At 43.4% G+C, this 17,926-nt stretch overlaps 1 protein-coding gene across 2 annotated transcripts; it reads right to left on the bottom strand.

Moving 5' to 3' along the window:
• Positions 1 to 5,968: 5,968 nt before the first annotated feature.
• LAMP5 (lysosomal-associated membrane protein family, member 5) lies at positions 5,969 to 16,383 on the bottom strand. 2 transcript variants are annotated; one of them, XM_012639260.1, is made up of 6 exons: positions 15,821 to 16,383; positions 15,130 to 15,302; positions 14,624 to 14,755; positions 14,395 to 14,500; positions 12,855 to 13,043; positions 5,969 to 6,843 (listed from the first exon to the last, which is right to left on the bottom strand). In XM_012639260.1, exons 1-6 carry the CDS (start codon positions 15,882 to 15,884, stop codon positions 6,665 to 6,667), a joined length of 843 nt encoding a protein of 280 aa, XP_012494714.1. In that variant the 5' UTR covers positions 15,885 to 16,383; the 3' UTR covers positions 5,969 to 6,664. The 2 variants fall into 2 exon arrangements, with proteins under 2 accessions (XP_012494714.1, XP_012494715.1); XM_012639261.1 differs by lacking the exon at positions 14,624 to 14,755.
• Between the last annotated feature and the right edge of the window lie 1,543 nt (positions 16,384 to 17,926).

Here is a 17,926-nt window from a genome sequence, read left to right on the forward strand (position 1 = left end):
GACAAATATTCCCATCCCCAGAGGTTGCAAATAGTGTAGGATTATGATATAGATGCCACTATTGGGGGAAAAAATTATTAAATTCTGGAAGGCCAAGTTCAAGGAAAGCCAGATTCAGGGCTAAAGATTCCCACTCCACTTCCCTGCTCCAAAAATGCTGAATTGATCTGAAGCGTTTTATAAACAAAAGATATAAAAAGGACCTGGATTTGAGAGCGTGTGATGAGAGCTCTCCGGGAGCCTGGAAGAGAGTGTTGGGCGCCCTCCTCATCTTTGAGTGACAAGGGAGACAGTAACATTGATCCCATGACGTTGAGAAGGATACTTGTACATAAAGAGCCCATTTCTCACCTGGAAATTTTGGAAGGTGAAAAACTTCAGGTAGTCACCTGAGATAGCAGCATGAGAAAAAACATAGTCTGTTGTGTGCCAAGGAAAAGAAAGATGGGGCCAACCTCCCACAGGCAGGGCTCCTCAGCCTTTGCTGGACGTGGAAGGAGACATTGAGTTCCCTTGGTTATGTCTGATGGAACATGGAGAGGAAGCAGGGAACCTGTCAAATCACTTAACTGAGAGTATGCCCCACCTGCACAGTGCATTGGAAGCATGCATATGGGGAACTCTAGGGAGATACGGCTGCTTTTCTGCAGTGAGACAGGGTCAGGGTGCAGCTGAAACTTACTCTAAAAACCACATATACTGTCTGCACCCAGACCACTCCAAACAGCAGAGGCTGTAGTCTTCAACAGAGCCAAAATGAGATTCGGCCCTCTCCCCTTCCTCCGGCAGCATCTCCCAGGTGGCTGAACACAGCCAGCCAGGTTATTAGAACCTCCCTTTCCTACTTGTCCCATAGACTTGAGCCATGTGTTAGTGTGAGATCCCATGATTTGGGGAAGGGATTTAGGAGAAAGAAAGGGAGAGTACAAGAGCATACCATGCATACTGCCACTACCTCCCAGCTGCTGCCTCTTTCTCTGGTACAAGTTTAGCCTGAGCAAAAGAGAGGTGTGTTATTTTTTAATTAAAATGAAATTGATTTTTAAAACTGGATCAGACAGATGAAATCAGACCGAGTTCTGGTTGTGTCCCCATGACCCCCTGGGAAGAACATGCGCAAGTAGCAGTAATGGGAAAAATGAAATCATTCCATGACATTAACAACTTAATGAGTTCTCACTCCTTGGTCAAACCGATCGAATGACTAGGACAGTGTCATCAAAGGAATGGTAATGAGATTCCAGGCAGAGAAAAGATCGATTTGATCTGAAGCCGATGCAAAATTTACAAGCAGGGGAAATTTGGTGAAAATGATATGATACAATACAAATCCACATTGTGCCTGAAAGTCAGCTAGTTTGAGCCTTGATATGTGCATATTGAATTGTATTTCCAAGTCAAATGAATATACGTTATTGTGAGGGTTCTGCCAAAAGAAGAGCCTAGAACAAAGGCACAGTATTTTATTTGAGAGGTGATCCCAGGAAGCTCAACATGGCAGAGTGAAGAAATGAGACTAGGGGGTGGGGAGCAAAGTAAAAAATTTGTGTTTTAATGAGTGGGTTACCACGATGGGCAACTGGAACTCCATCCCATTGGAGACCTTCTCAGAGACACTTCAGCATTGTCCTGGAGGTGTGGAAACTGGGTTAGACATTCACCATCTCCTATGTTTCATTGGTTGAGAGTTGCTCCTGGGGCATCAGTTAACTTCCAGAACTCCCACCTTGCCCTCCACATGAGCAAGGTTTGTTCCCTCTGCCTAAATGGCACAGGAATCCATTGGACCTGTCAACAAATGACCTCCAGGAAGGGCTGTGGGAACATGGGTGGGACCCAAACAGCATCTCCTACATAAACATATCTACTTAAGAACAAAAGGGACACCCGAGAAGGTCTGTGGATTTCTGATTTTGGGATCAAAATAGTTTTAAAAGTAAAAGGATTCCTTATCCTGAAATATTTGCTCACATGGCAAATGCTCTGATAATTATGTCTCATCATTGTCAGCACTTCTAACAACTTAAAGCTAGAAAAGACTCTAAGATCTTACATGATCCACCTTAACTGAGCTAACCAAGGCCCAAAAGAGTTAGGTAATGGCAGCACATTAATCATAATACAGGTTGAGTATCCCTTCCCCAAAATCCTTAGGACCATAAGTGTTTCAGATTTCAGATTTTTCAGATTTGGGAATATGTGCATTGTATTTACCAGTTAAGCATCCCAAATCCAAAAATTTAAAATCCACAATGCTCTAATGAGCATTTCCTTTGAGTGTCACATTAACGCTCAAAAAATTTTTATTATGAAACATTTTGGATTTCAGATCTTCAGATTTGGGATGCTCAAACTGTACCTGAATAGACCCCCGCCCCCCAAGACATACACACATTTCAGTTCCATGACAGCAGGGATTGTTACCTATTTTATTCACTGATGTGTCCCCAGTACCCAGAGCAGCGTCTGGAAAGCATATGATCCATGCTAATAAATACTTTTGATCTCATTTGTCACATGAGCCTTTGTGAATCCTTCCCCAGCAGATAACTTGACAAGTTCAGTCACTTTAAATGACAACTGAAGTACCATTAAGCCTGGACCATCTTGGCTGGCTGAGCTTATAAACTCCTTCTCAGAAAAGTGTTCTTAAATGCATGAAGTAAAATACACAGGCTTCCAAAGAAAACCAGTGATAGTTATCAACGTTTTTAATTTTGCGGTTATAATGCATTGAATAACAAGGTCTTGTGATGGGTCTAATAAACTACCATAATTTCAAAGAAATGAGTATAAATGATTTTTTGAGATAGAACCAACAAGTATAATGTGGCCATTTCTATTGATGACAAAGTCACAGGTCCTGCTTACAAAACAGTCATTTGATGCCTAAGTTCATAATTGAATGAAATGTTAACTTTCATTTGAAGTTAGTAAAAACGGAAGATGTAATTTTTTTCCCATCTAAGTTGACAAACTTTGACAGGCCCCCTCATGCCCAAATTGATAACCTCCTGAGTGGTTTACTGGCTGGAGTTTGGTGGTGGGGGGAGGGGTGGGCAAATTCCTACATAGAAACATACTCTGCATTCAAAATAAACTGACACAGAAAACTGTAGATTTCAGGTTTAAAAAACCTGCATTAGTCCTTTTGGATCTCTCATAAACTCTTGTTTGGCAGGAAAAATTGGAATACACATGTTAAGAATTGTGCTAGCAAAATGTCATTAATACCTTTTACGAAACATCTCCAGCGTGCCAGGCATTGTGCTAGGGACTCAATTGAATTCTCATGAATCGTCAAATAACTCTGCAAGGATGGGGGAGTGAGCTTCATTTTCAGATGAGAAAACAAACACAGGAAAGCCCAATAATTTGGATAATGTTCCATGTACACGGATAGTAAAAGAATTTTAAGCAGAAGTTTTCATATTTCTGCATCAGCGTTACCCGGGTTGCATAGTAAAACTGCAGATCAAGAGTCTCACAATACCATTATGAAACAGTCAGTCTGGGATGATGCGCTGGACTTAATCATCCCAGGGACCGTTGACATTTTTCAACAGTTTCCAGGGATGATTCTGGTACAGGATGCCCTCGAACTGCACTTTGAGACACTGATTTAAGCTGCATCTGTCTGGCTCAGGTCACTTGATGTTTGTTCCAGGGAAATATTTGAGCCCAGTGCCAGTTTGAACCACCTCCCTAGTAAAACACTCCCTTCTGCACACAGCAGGCTGCTCCACCACATGCTGCTGGTCATTCCTGCTGTCTTTCCTCCCACTTCTCCATTCATGTTTCTCTGCTGTTTCCCACATTCATGCGGTTCTGCCAAGTCTTTGCTAACGGAAAGACTGGACGCTTGGCAAAAAGAGAGTGGTTACAGTGTGGAGGGCTTTCTCAGAGTCCAGGTAGCAAGAACTGGAAAAATAAGTGAGTGTGCCCTACCCTCTGAAGCAGTTCCACTGGTAGCTATTATTTCCTGGAAACGAGGGAATCCTGCAAAGAACCACACTCAGAATTTAAATCAAAGTCAGGCTCCCTCGAGAGAAATCCGCATCTGGTTCATCCGGCTTGGCTTGGCTTTTCCCCAGCAGGCAGACCCAGCAACGAGACCCATCATGCTTTTGGACCTGGAGGCATTTGTGTTTAGAATCCCAGTAAAATAGGAAAATGACAGTTAAAGGGGTAACTGAGCATCTATGGTTTATCTGTGTGTTTCCCTCCCTGTCTCTGAAGCTTGGGAAACAACACAGAGAGGTGGGCTGTGGCCTCAGCCTGTTCCTGGTGCAGGAGCAGCTGCGAGATGTCAGGCAATGGCAACGGGCCTGGAAGAGCCCCAAGCTGAGGCCCAGGGTTGAGTCAGGGCCTCTGGACACCTTGACCTGGAAGGATACTGGGCACAGCCACATCCAGAGACCACGCTGCTCCCGCTCCGTGTCACGAGGCTCCCCGCTATCTTGTTTAGTTGATAATAAAGATGAAGATGAGCTGAGAGAAATAAGGCTGGATTCAGAGGCAACTAGACTGAGTTTGAGACCTAGTTTTAGGATAGCTGGACTATATGCCATGGTAAACAATGATGGTGACAATAACAGTAATAGTAGTAATGGCTTTGCATAGACACTGCACGTTATAGGTAGAAAAATGGCTGAAATTTGGAGTCCAGAAAGATTGAATTAGCCTAGACACAGGGATGTGGCCATGAGCCAACATTTTGAAAAGTGCCAGGGCACTCTGTTCTTTTCAGAATGACATGTTTGCACGTGTTTTTTTGTTTTCTTGTCAGTCCTCCATTATGGACTCCGAGGTCAAGTTTACTACTGTATACTAGCACAGAGCCTGAATTCAGTAGGTGCTCAAAACAATAGTAGATGTTAGATAAACTAATGGCAATTTTGAAACTAATAAAGAGCTCTATGTTTTGTGAAAGCAAATTAAAAAAAAGGGAATTTTCAGAAGTGCCATTCAGAAAGGTCTAAGATTTTTTTTTTCCTTAAAAGGTTACAGAAAGGACTGGTAACTCATTGCAAAGTCCTAGATACATCTATGTGTCCATTTTTCCCCAAATCTTTTGATGGGTCCAAATAAAGAATATAAAGTTTAAAAAAATACATGAGATGCTAAAAGGAAAGGGTGTGCTAAGTTTGCGGTGTGAAGGTAAGACAGTCACAGGTGAATAAAAGCATGAAATCGACCATGTTTGGGGGTGTCCACCAGCACCAAAGTCGTCTCCTCTCCCTTGTGCAATGTGCAACGTTTTATGAGGAGTCTGGGATTTTCCCTCACCGGTACCAGACACATACTGAAGGGAGATCATGAAGCAGAGAAGTTAAGGTTGATGCAGCAGCAGACAAATGGGGAATAGAAGAGCAACTGGCTGATACGTAGCAGGATTTGCTGAGGTCATGAGCTTCTGAGGATGCCCTACTGTGAGCAGTTGAAGACTTAGGAAGATGAACTCATGAGTTGCCTCTAATGTGGCAGAGATCGTATGGATGTGGGGAGAATCCCACTCTAAAACCAGAGAAAGAATTTTCCCTACTCCCACTGAGATATGAAAAAACCGATATTTTAGAAAGTGAGCAAAATTCAAACTATGTTGCATTTCTCTTGGAAGTTTCAGTAAATTACATTTTACTTCAAATAAAACCTGGGCTACTATGTCCAGTCCAGCCTTTTAATTCAAAGTGAAATGGCAAACTCAAGACCAGGAAGCATCAGAAGCAATATTAGACCAACCAGTCAAGAGGTGCCGTTATTCAAACCACTTATATTTGCCAAAATAAACCCATATTTTTTTCACCTGGAAAAGCCAACTTCCCCCTCATTGATTTCCTGCCCCATCTTTGTTTTTCCTCTTACAAAAATGAAAAAAATCCATCCTCATCCTTCCCCATCGCTCCTCTGGATGCCAAAGAAAGTGTTTTAGTTTTGTTTTCGTATTTCAAGAAAGCAGCCCAAAGGTCAGAGAGTAGTGTGTTTTAATTCATTTTGAAAAAGAAACTCACATGGATTGATTCTTCACCGTATTTGGACCTGGCACATTATGAAGTCCAAACGACTCTGCATAGTTACATTTAACGGGTTCTTGCGCTGCAAAGTTCACTGGGTGCAGGTAGCAGAGAAACATTCCCAAGACAATCACTAGACATGCAGAACGCCAGCCAGAAGCGTGGGTCACTTTCAGGGATCTTGCTGCAGGAAGCATGAGGTTGTACTTGTGTGCGCTGACAACTGTATAGGGTAAGCCAGCTGTGTCCAAGGGAGCAAACCACCCCCTATTCCTCTGAACCGAAAAGGGGTTTCCTCCCAAAAGAAGTGTGTTTTCAATCCCTAAACTTTGGGGCCAGATACCACTCCAAGTGGCATTTGTGGCTCCTTGGAGAGTCAAAGCCAAGCCTCCATGAGCATGAAAACAGGTTGTGCCCCTCCTTCCCCACTCCCCAGCATGGAGAGAACAATTGCCATTCACCCCATAAATCCAAAAGAATCCCCCTGATTCCTGGGTTTAAGCATGGGGGCAGGCCAAGCAAGCCTCGGATACCCAGGCCTGTTTGATTGTAGCTATGTTGGTGTATCCTGTGTACGAGGTGGAAAAGTGCTCTTGTTCTACCTGATCCAGTTGAGGGAGAGGGTTTGGGGGCTGCCTGCCTAGTGGCCCCTAGCCCATGTGCTTATACTGGGAACGGTCCCTAGGGATCTGCACCTGGTTGGCAGTCATTTTGTGGTGGATGTGGTAAATCGCAAGTGTTACCACGATGACGAGGCCCAAGATGAGCCCCAAAATCAAGGGCAAGGTTTCCTCCAATTGCTCTCTCTCATCCACGGGGCATTTATGCTCTGAAATGGGAAAGAAGAAAAGCACTGAGTCCTGGGCACAATATTCTGAATCAGACGTTCTATCAAAACTAAAAGGGAGATGGAGATGGGAAGATTTCTCAAGGAACCTTTGGGGAGACAACTTTTTGAAAATAATATTTCCTAAACCAACCCCAAGGTTAACCACTTAATGTTTCTACATAACGAAGAATAAAAATACATCAATCCAACAGGGCAACATTCATTTATCGGATTCCTGGTAGATGTCAACAAAACATTTGGATAATTTGTTTAAATTTTCAGTTTTGGCATTGGATACAACCACCATCATTTTTAGTGTGTACTTATTATTTTCAACTATTTCTTGAAGTGTTATGTACACATAGAGAATTGCACGCAAATATATAATTTTCAGAAAGACTAAAAGTACCAAGTGTTGACAATGACCTCTTAACATTGTTGGTGGAAAGTGATATAACCACTCTGTAAAACCGGTGATTTCTAACAAAGATAGACATACCCAGAATTCTATTCCTAGGTATTTACTCAAAGAAAATGAAAACATATGGACACAAAAAGACATGAACATAAATATTCACAGAAGCTTTCTTCACAATAGCCTCAAACTAGGAACAACCAAAATGTCCATTAAAGTGGAATAAATAAATAAATTGTGGTATATTCATATAATGGAATAGTAGTCAATAATAAAAAGGAATTAGCTGTGGCTACACATAACAAAATGGATGTATCTTAAAAATCTTGTGTTGAGTGAAAATTGCCAGACACAAAAGAGGACATATTGTATGACTGCATATGTACTTATATGAAGCTCAAGAACAGGTAAAACTAACACTTTGGTGATAAAAATCTGAACGTAATCACATCTGAAGAAAGGATGCCTCAGCTGTGGTGGAAATATTGTAGATCTTGGTCTAGGTGATGTTTACGTGGTTGCAAGTATATGTCAAAAAGCATTGAGCTATAAATTTTAGATTTGTGCATTTTAAATTTTTTATTGACACATAATATTTGTACATATTTATGGGGTACATGTGCTATTTTTTTACAGGCATAGAATGTATAATGATCAAGTTGGGATATTTAGGATATCCATCACCAAACGCATTTATCACTTCCATGTGTTGGGAACATTTCAGGTCCTCTCTTCTAGTTAGCTTGAATTATACAATACATTGTTGGTAACTATAGTCACTCTGCTCTGCTGTTGAACATTAGAACTTATTCCTTCTATCTAACTGTATGTTTGTGCCCGTTAACCAACCTCTCTTCATCCTCCCTATCCACACACACCCCGACATGCTTCCTGGCCTCTGGTAACTATCATTCTACTCTCTACCTACACAAGATCAACTATTTTAGCTCCCACGTGTGAGTGAATACATTTGAGATTTGTCTTTCTGTGCCTGGCTTATTTCACTTAGCATAATTGTCTCCAGTTCCATCCACGTTGCTGCAGATGACAAGATTCCATTCGTTTTTATGTCTGAAGAGTATTCCATTGTGTAAATATGCCACATTTTCTTTACCCATTCATCTGTTGATGGACACTTAGGTTGATTCCATATCTTTGCTATTGTGAATAGTGCCGCAATAAACACGAGGGTGTGTGCAATATATATAAATCATACTATAATTTTATTTATTTTTTTTGTAGAGACAGGGGTCTCACTATGTTCAAACTACTGGCCTCAAGTGATTCTCCTGCCTCAGCCTTCCAAAATGCTGGGATTACAGGTGTGTGTACCCAGCCTGTAATTTTTAAAAAGTAGGTGTAGAGCTTGATGAATTTTCACAAATGAACCCCATGTAACCAGCACCTAGATTGAGAAAGAAAATGTTACCAGCACCTCGGGATTGATTTTTTTTTTACCCTCCTAAAATTCAAGATAGTTTAATAGCCCTGCATTTCCATTTTTATGTAGAACAAAAAAAAAAAAAAAAAACCAAAACAAAAAAAAAACAACAAAAAACAATCCTTGGGAGACCTTCTGGTGGTCAAGTAGTCTGTAGAGCTAACCAGAATTGCATTCCCAGAAGGCAGAACAAGCTCATTTGCTCCTTGTGGGTAATTGGTGGTCTTTTTACCAAATTTATGAGCCACACCTGGAGAAAACAGGCTTTCGACATTGCTTCATACAGACCACGTTTTCAAGTCAAGATGACCCAGTAAACATTTATTGAGTACCTACTCTGTGCCAGGCTCCTCTACAATCTCTGTTGACACAGTATCTCCTGTCACCTTGCCCAAGATCAGGAGAAAGGAGAATTTATGAAAATTTTCATGCAAATATAAAGCTCTTAAAAGCTGTGTACTTAACATTCCTGGCTCCCAAATTAGCATTCAGTTCTAAGCACAAAGATTATCTCATTTAATCCCCATAACGACTCTATGAGGTCAATCATGTTATAATACCCATTTTAGACATAAGGTAACCCAAGCATAAGGAGGCTAAGTAATTTGCCCAGTTCCCTCGCCCTTCTTCTTTTCTGGGTAGTGGTCCTCGTGCCACAAGCCTCCCTCTGGACAGCCTGAGAGGGGCTTCCCTTCTTAGGGCATCCTAAGCTCCACCCAATAAAGCTTATTGTGTGTCACTGCTTCTAATCCTTCAAACCCTCTATAGTATTCCATGAACTAGCAGCATCCCCTGGGACCTTACTAACATTATTGGGCCACACTCCCAGACCTATTGAACCAGATGCTGCATATTAACAATATCACCACAATTGTGCACGTTGCAATGGGAGACCTGTGGGGTTAAGAGACTTTCATTTGGGGGTCGGTGTAGTAGCCAAGCACAGTGCACTAAAGGGACTTGTATGATAAAGATGTCAACCCCCATTTGGGCTGCCCTTGTAAGTGTCCACTAACCAATTTCACTGACCCCTCCTTGATTTTCTCATAGGGTCTATTCAGTAGACAGGTATGAATTCTACCAGGTATGAGCCCTTTACACAGGGAATAGGCTCACCACAGGAAACCCTCACGCTGTGCTGGACCATGGCCACTGTCCAGACACACATACACACACACCCTTGCAGTGGGTGTACAGATATATGATAAGATACTCCCCACAGCAGGTGTGCTCCACTGACACCAACATACTAAAAGCTTCTATTCTGGGGAATGAGGAGCCAGTGCTGGATCCCGAAAAGGCACCCCAAATGAATCTTTCAGATTCCACCAAATCAAGTATAATAATCTCTTACCAAACAGTGGGGGGCAGGTGCTGAGAGGCACAGATGGGAGGAGCCAGGGACAAAGAACCCTGCCACACAAAGGCACATTGATCCAGTGAGTGCTTCCCAATGAGGCTTGCCTCCTCCCAGGACCGGCAAGGCTTATGTGCCCCTGGGGGCACCATAGTAGAGAGAACATCCTAATTACTACCCAGAAAAGCCTGGGGTGAGACAAGTGCAATTTGCTTGTGTTTCCTCTATCTGCATTTAGGAAGTTATATATGGTTACAAACTTTCTAAGTCTACCCAGCAATCTTCCCTATCTAGGACCCTGAAGTGGATAAAAATTGGTTTTTAAACAAAAAATGCCAAAAAACTCCATGCAATGAATTTTACTCATTTTTAGGAAAGTAGCTCTGGTCCTTATGCAGGACTTATTTACTGTTACTTTGTATGTAATTCTAAACATCTGTGAGGTTTGATTTCTCAGACAACTATAAGCAACAAATTAGAAATAACCCAGAGTGGGTTGGGGTGAGGTCGTGGTGAGGAACTAGTAAAAGGAGCAATTCTAGCACCAGTGGTAACAAGAAGTAAAGTGCCCCATGATAGCTGACCAGCAAAAAAAAAAAAAAACAAAAACAAAAACAAAAACAAAAAGTCATCCTAGACTATTAAAAGTACCTATATAAACTCAAAAGCATTTATGGTAGGGATCCCAGGAACTGATATACTACACTGTCTGATATTTTCATAATGAATTCCTGGTTGTCAATAACCATAAGAAGCCAAATTACATTTAATTACACTTAATATTTTCAGTTTAAGAAGGACACTGACTGTTACATTTTTTAAATGCTTCCATAATCAGACAGATTTTTAAAAACTGTTAAGGTCTTGACACTTAGAGTTTAGTTTCAATTTTGTAGAAAGTACGTTAAAATGGAGTAACCCATCCTTCCACGAGAACGAGTTAGGTGTGACACTGCTTGACTAAATATATCACATTCTGATTTGCATGGCATGCAGGCATTCAGGAGTCTCTACTAACTGAATCCACAGCTTCAGAATATCAATTCAGCCAGTGTTACCTGGGCATCTGCATATGCCAACCACCGTATTAGGTGCTAATAATACAAAGATGATTAAGAGCCAGGCCCTTTTCTCAAGAACAATTTAACTTAGGAATTCTAAACTGTCTTCTTAATAATCAGGGTGGGGGTGGGGGCACGTGTTGCCTCTGCTCAGTATAGGTTGAGTGGAAGCTAGATTTTGTGAAAGCTAGATGCCTTGGAAAATGATCATGTGTGACACAGGTGGAGATTCCCTAATATACTGAACATTTGAATAGGTGTATTCACCTAGGAGTCCCCAACACAAAGGAAGGCACACACAAAGCAATCAGAATCTTTCTCCATTTTTAGCCATGAGAAATAAACAAAATATCAAACTGTCTTTAATAACTTCCCCTGAGAGAGGAAGAGAGAGAGAGAGAGAACAAATAAATTGAATTCACTTATCCCACGTTTGTTCAATGTAAATTATTGCTAGATTTGAACAAATAGCCAGAAACAAAAAGTCATTATACACTATCAAAAGTACCCATATAAACTCAAAAGCATTTATGGTGGGGATCCCACGGACTGACACTCTTATCCCCTTATGCTCTCCCTCTGCAGAGGTGCAGAGAACCAAGAGAACGTGGAGATGTTAGAGGACCTGAACCTGCTGCTGCTTGACACCCTTTTAGGAGCTAACACAGACCGAGTAAAAGACTTCCTGCACACTCAGAGCACAAGCAGCTGGGGATGAAAGATCTAGCCTTCAGGGACCCTTCCCTCCCTGGGATCCCTCCCCTCAAGTGCTGGTTGGAGGCAGGACTTAGTGAGTCTCTCTCTGTGACCTGTGCATACACACCTACCCCATCCCCGCCCCCATTCATTCTGGGCACACAATTTGGACTCACAGCAGCAGAACCTACAGCTGGAAATGTCTAAGAGAACATGCAGAAATTGAGTCCCAGAGAAGCAAAGGCCCTTCTCCAATCCATGGCTCTCTAGACAACTAACTATTTGAAGATTTTTAGCTGCTTTCTCCTCGAAAAATTTGCAACAAAATTATAGTTTTGGCCAGGCATGGTGGTTCATGCCTGTAATCCCAGCACCTCAGGAGGCTGAGGTGAGAGGATCGCTTGAGGCCAGGAGTTCGAGAACAGTCTGGGCAACATAGGGAGACCCTATCTCTACAAAAAATTTTAAAAATTAGCCAGGCATGGTGGTGTGCACCTGTGGTCCCAGCTACTTAGGAGGATAAGGCAGGAGGATCTTTTAAGCCCAGGAGTTTGAGGCTACAGTGAGCCATAAATTGTGCCACTGCACTCCAGCCTGGGCGACAGAGCAAGACCCTGACTCTTAAAAAAATTATAGCTTTTTCCCAAGGTGACTTTCTTACCTCTCACCCTATCAAGGTTCATCTTTTGGCAAAAGAAGGAGGACAGGGTGGGGGGATGAATAAATACAGGAAGGAAGGGAGGGAGGGAGAAAAAGAGAAGGAAGGAAGAAGAAGGAAGAAAAGGGAGATAGGGAAGAAAGGAATAAAGTGAAGGAAGAAGGGAGGGAGAGAACAAGAAAGAAAGAGCTACTAAGAAAAGCTCATACATTCAGCTTACTGCCTTTTTAGTCTTCAAAAATTACTACAGAGGGAAGCAGTGTCATTTCAGCCTAGAGGAAATCCAAGTAGTAACATTCTGGAATCCTGGCAATCCCTCCCCCATCCATCCTGAAAGTAGTTCCTTCCTCTGCCCCCCACCCACCCTACCCCTACCAACTTACCTTCACTGAAGACAAAATCTGAGATAATGTCAAAGGGTTGGATGTGGACTGCAGACAGGATCATGGTGACTGTCTTCTGTGGATCGCTGGAGGCCAGTGAAATGGTTTGCTGAGCTTGACACTCGTAGGACTTCCCAGCTGGGGTGACCAAGGCAGAGAGGTGATGCGAGTTGGCTGTGTGCTTCCCAGCTGCGATGGAGGCCCAGAGCAATAGTTAGGCTCCTCTCATGGCAGAACCCTCCTTGCTCCTAACCCTTTGTGCTGGATAGTTGGGTTTTGCCTCTAAGATCCAGACCTCCCACCCCTGGTGTCCCTTCTGTGTCACCTTCCCAGCACTGGAGCTCTGCAAATGGTATCAAATGGCCATGAAGGGCAAACACACCTATTCTGTTGTGAACCAGGGCTCTTTAAATATTAATTTAGAATTCCTTTTTGGAAGAGGAGAGCAATACCTAAAAACCCAGCGCCTTTTCTATGTAAAACCTAACAATGGAGATTGCAAAGACACAGAAAGAACAGTGACTTGGTTTTCCACATTTCACACTGGCTTAGCAAAGAATAAAACATCTTCCTCAACAGAGCATGCCGATTGCTGGTGTGCTCTTTGCACACACATACCCTAGGGAGGCTTCCTTTTTCTTTCTCCTTTTCTGGCCTAAGTTTGTTTTTTTCTTTTCTTTTCGTAGTTGGGTCTTATTTAACTGGGGAATATTTTGCGTATGAATTTTGATGAAGAAAAAAAATGCTCCTTTTACTGTGATGAGAAAAAGGGGTGAAAAGGGAGAGCTGACATGTATTCTTGCATGTGTTCAATAAAAATCCTTTCCCAGCTCAGGTGTCTGGGTGAAGGAAAGCTTCGTTATGAGTGAATTTACAAAAAAATAAAAATACATTTAAATATGGCCTTCGATGGTGCCCGCAGATAGGAACTTCATTATTTGGCGGAGGGATGTTCCTCTTGTCACAATATTTTAGGAGGATCTGGGAAAACTGTTGGAGGGATGCGCAGGAAAATCTAGTAAATTAATACATGGTGCAGAATCCACTCTGAGGAGGCTGCAGTCGATGACTGAATATCCCGTGTGAGCCACACTGCCATGCGCAAAAATATAGTGAAGACTCACAAATCCTGATCCAAAAGGAAAGTCGCACTGCCCCCTCGCAGTTTTAGGGCATGAGAAGAAAAACAGGGTGCGGAAGAAAATTGAAATACGGCTTTGCCCTTCTCTGTGCTCCTTGAAAGGCCAAATCATAAGAGGCCCTTCTGAAGCAGCCAGGGCATGCCAGGCTCTAAAGGGACGCCTCATGTAGCATCAGGCCATGGGTAACCGACTGGTCTTCAGGCCCGGGGTTCCTTGTGGATCTACAAGGCCTGAGACCCAAAGGATTCGCAGATGCTCCAGCTTCATCCGCTCTGGAGAGCAAGCCAAGGCCAGGATCGGTTTCCAAAACCCTGAGGGATTCGTCCTGCAAGCCTGCTCTCCTTGCTGTGTCGCCGCTTCCCCGGGCTCCCTCCCCAGCCCTGCTGGCCTCTGCTCACCACTGACTGCGTCTTTAAAGTGGGTCTTCTCAGAGGAGTCATAGACAAATTGCACCTTGCTCAGCCTCCAAGTCGCTTCGGGTCCCTTGGACGTGTTGTGGCTTTCCTGCCGAGCCAGGGAGGCGCGCGTCAACCGCCCGGCAGCTTCTGGGTCCTTAAACCCAGGGGCCGCCACTTCCCACACCCGCTTGGAGTCTGCGGTTGCTCTGCCCGCTGGGCTCGGAGTTACCTTTACGAAGAGCATTTTGAGCGCGTAAGCGCGATCCACCCAGAACACCTGCAGCTCCGACTCGTTGGGGCCACAGCGGCCCTTCACCTCAGCTCCCCGCGTCAACGCGATATCGGCCTGTTCTGTGATCAGCTGGGAACACAGACGCCCCGCGCCCCCTCAGCGCGCCGGGCCCCGGGGGGCTACAAAGGGCGGCGCGTCCAAACTCTGGGTTGCACGCTTGGGCGCTCCTTTGCGCGCGCTTCCCACGTCCCGGAACATGCGGTTAGATGCTCTACGTGCAGACCCGGCCGGCAGGGAAGCAGAGAAAGGGGGCTTTACTGTCAAAGCAGGCAGGGCGAGCAGAAGGCGTTACAAGCCGGAACCCCCATGCAGCATTCGGGAGCAGCCTGCAAGGGTTGTGGGGAGAAGACGGGCCACCCAGGTCTTCGAAGGGCCTTGAGGGAGGGTGCCCTTCGCCCTGGAGCCCTAGGAGCAAGCCCGGGGTGGGGTAAAAGGTTCCTTACATCTACGTAATTGCTGGCCCACACATCATAAGGTACAACAAATTTGGCTGCAAACTCTGCCATGAGACACGTCGTCCCATTTTCCCGCACCACAAATATATCTTTTTCAGGGTTAGTGGAAAGGCCTGAGAGGTTTTCCACTTCTTGTTCTGCCATGATTTGAGCCATTGTATCTGCGGAACAAACAAAACAGTCCATCAGTCCAGAGCTCAGCCAGCCCACGCGTCTCGGGCTCGAGGGTGGAGAGACTATGGTCTGCGGGCTTTGGGGTGACAAAGTTCCCCGCCTGCAGCTGCGCGCTCTCGGAGCCATTTCTCTAACACAGTGCTAACAAACTCGATTCTGTTGCTGTTAATTTCTAATGAAAATAAAATTTTAAAATCCTTACTTATTAACATAGCTGGCCTTTTTCTACATCTTGCGGTTTTAAACCAAATCTTTCTTGCCAACGATGTGACCCCACGAAGCTGGCCTGTCTAAGCTCTGTCTGGGATATGCCGCACGGGTGTGTGGTTCTCGGGGGAATTCCTGGCCACCGGCAGGGAAGGCCCTCTTCCCTCCCACAAAGAAAAAAAAAAAAACGCAACACATAAGGGCCATATTTTTATCTTGAGCTACTGGCTTTACTTTGCCGGTTCCGTTCTCTGCAAAGAGTGCATCCCGCCCTCCCAGACGCCGAAACGCTACTCACGGAACAGCATCAGGAGAACTCGAAGTCTGTTGACGCTGGGGATGGCTCTTCCTCGGAGATCCATGCTTGTAGTGCCGAGAACGAGGCCAGATGTGCCGCTGCAGAGGCCGCCCGAGAGGGAATCCCTCAAAGTCGCCGCTGGAGTGGGCCGGGGTGAGTACGGGGCGGAGAACGGAGAGAGAGGAGGGAGGGAGCGCGTGTTCTGCGAGCGCCGGCTAGGACTCGGTGTCGGTGCCCCACCGACCGCTGCTGGCAGAGTAAGTCAGCTCACTGCAGAGGAAACGAGCGCGAAGCGAGGGAGCTGTCCACGGCTGCGAGTGCTGAAAGGAATCCGCTTGTATGGCAGGAGTGGTTGAGGCTTCGTTTGTGCAGAGGGCCAATGAGATTTGGGGGTGCTAAAATTCTCCCTAGGTCTGTTTCCTGTTCTGCAATTGCATCTGCAAAGATGAGTCTATCCTGAGAAACTTAATAGCACCGTCAGACTTATTAAATCTCCCTATCAGGTAGCTACAATGTGGTGTAGATATCCTGTCACTGGAGTCCTGTCTTCCGAAAATGCATCTGGTTCCTGAAAGAAAACGGTAGAGCACAAATTGTTGCTGCTTTGGGGGAGAAAGGGGTATGCAGGAATAGAAAAGGAAAATGCTATGGCAACAGCTTCCTACATTTGGAGACATCCCCTTCTCTCCTCTGCTCTCAATGAGCTCATGGGTTTAAAGTTAAATTGACGCCTCCTCAAGCGAGGCCATCGGACAATGCAGTAGATCCATGTGGGCTTATTTTCCTGTGCACTCTGCTCCTGAATGCATAGGACTCTTAACTCCGGGGTCACCTACCCTCACTCGTTATATTGTGACCACTCTGCCAAGAGGGATGTAAGCAAATCTGAAGTTTGTGTGAGTTATCTGGGGTCTCTTAGGACAGGAATTTTAGAATTATGCTGTAGGTAATGCACACAGTTATGTAAGAAAAACACACACTGATGTTACTCTAAAGCCTCTAGTGGAACAGAAAAATAAATACTACTGGGCTAATTCCTATATTTACATTTTTGGTAGCTTGCTTATTTCTTATTTTTGCTCTATAAATCAGGATTCAGCTTTCAAAAATAGACACGCAGTCCTCATCAATTGTTGTGATGACCAAATATTTCATTTCTTAGAGGATATTTCATTGTGTGAATAAATAATTGTTGCATCAGTAATATAATATCATAAGACAAACAATGTCACATTAAGGGGCAAGTTGCAAAGTATTTTCACCTGCACTGTCTAATTTTATCCTCCCCACAACCTCCAGGGGTAGGTAAAGGAAGGTATACATTATTGTGGTTGTACACATCTCAAATCTAAGGCTCAGAGAAATTAAATGACCTTCCCAAATGTCACATGGTCAGTTAGAATTTAAATAGAAAAATCACATGCTTTAACTTTGTAAAGATCATCTTCATTTCTCCTTATATAATACTTTGACTACAAAATATGCCATATTTTGACTTCCATAAAAAATATTTAAAAATCAAATAACAAGCTGAAACCTAAAATCCCTATTAATAATTCACATTCCAGAAATGTCTAGGATGCTGTTGTAAGTATAATCATATTCTGACATAGTATTTGCTACAAAGTGTCTATATAATGTTTTTCACTTTCAAACATATTCCTATATCAATAATTAGATCACCGGCAATTCAAATTATGAAGCAATACTTAAATTGATACTGTATTTTTACATCTTTATGTTTTTATCTGTCTTTGGTATTTCATCCAAACATTTCTTAAGAACTTTACACAAATGATTATATATGGAATAACTGAGGAAAAATTGTGATTGATATAAGGTCAATTCTTATCAGTTGAGAGTGTAAGATGTATATTTATGTCTTATATTTTTTCATGTTAACAATTATTATTAAAACTTATTTTTCTATAGTATTGTAAAATTAGAAAACAAAGAGACATATAATAAAGTATTTATTCATAGTCCCTCCCCCCCAATCGCTCTGTCTCTGCAGTACTTTAATGAAAAAAGGCATGGGTAGATTTCAGTCCAGGATTCTCTATTTATTGATTTTGTGACTTTGTAGAGATTTTAGTTTCCCTCATT

Source organism: Propithecus coquereli, unplaced genomic scaffold (genome assembly GCF_000956105.1).
Source record: "Propithecus coquereli isolate 6110/MARCELLA unplaced genomic scaffold, Pcoq_1.0 Scaffold139, whole genome shotgun sequence".
Taxonomy (NCBI): domain Eukaryota; kingdom Metazoa; phylum Chordata; class Mammalia; order Primates; family Indriidae; genus Propithecus; species Propithecus coquereli.

Coding starts and splice junctions, on each gene's coding strand:
- LAMP5 (XM_012639260.1), bottom strand. CDS start 15,884: ATGGATCTCCGAGGAAGAGCCATCCCCAGCGTCAACAGACTTCGAGTT. Junction 13,044..14,394: donor CTTTAAAGACGCAGTCAGTG/GTGAGCAGAGGC, acceptor CCTCCATCGCAG/CTGGGAAGCACACAGCCAAC. Junction 6,844..12,854: donor AGATTTTGTCTTCAGTGAAG/GTAAGTTGGTAG, acceptor TTCCCATTTCAG/AGCATAAATGCCCCGTGGAT.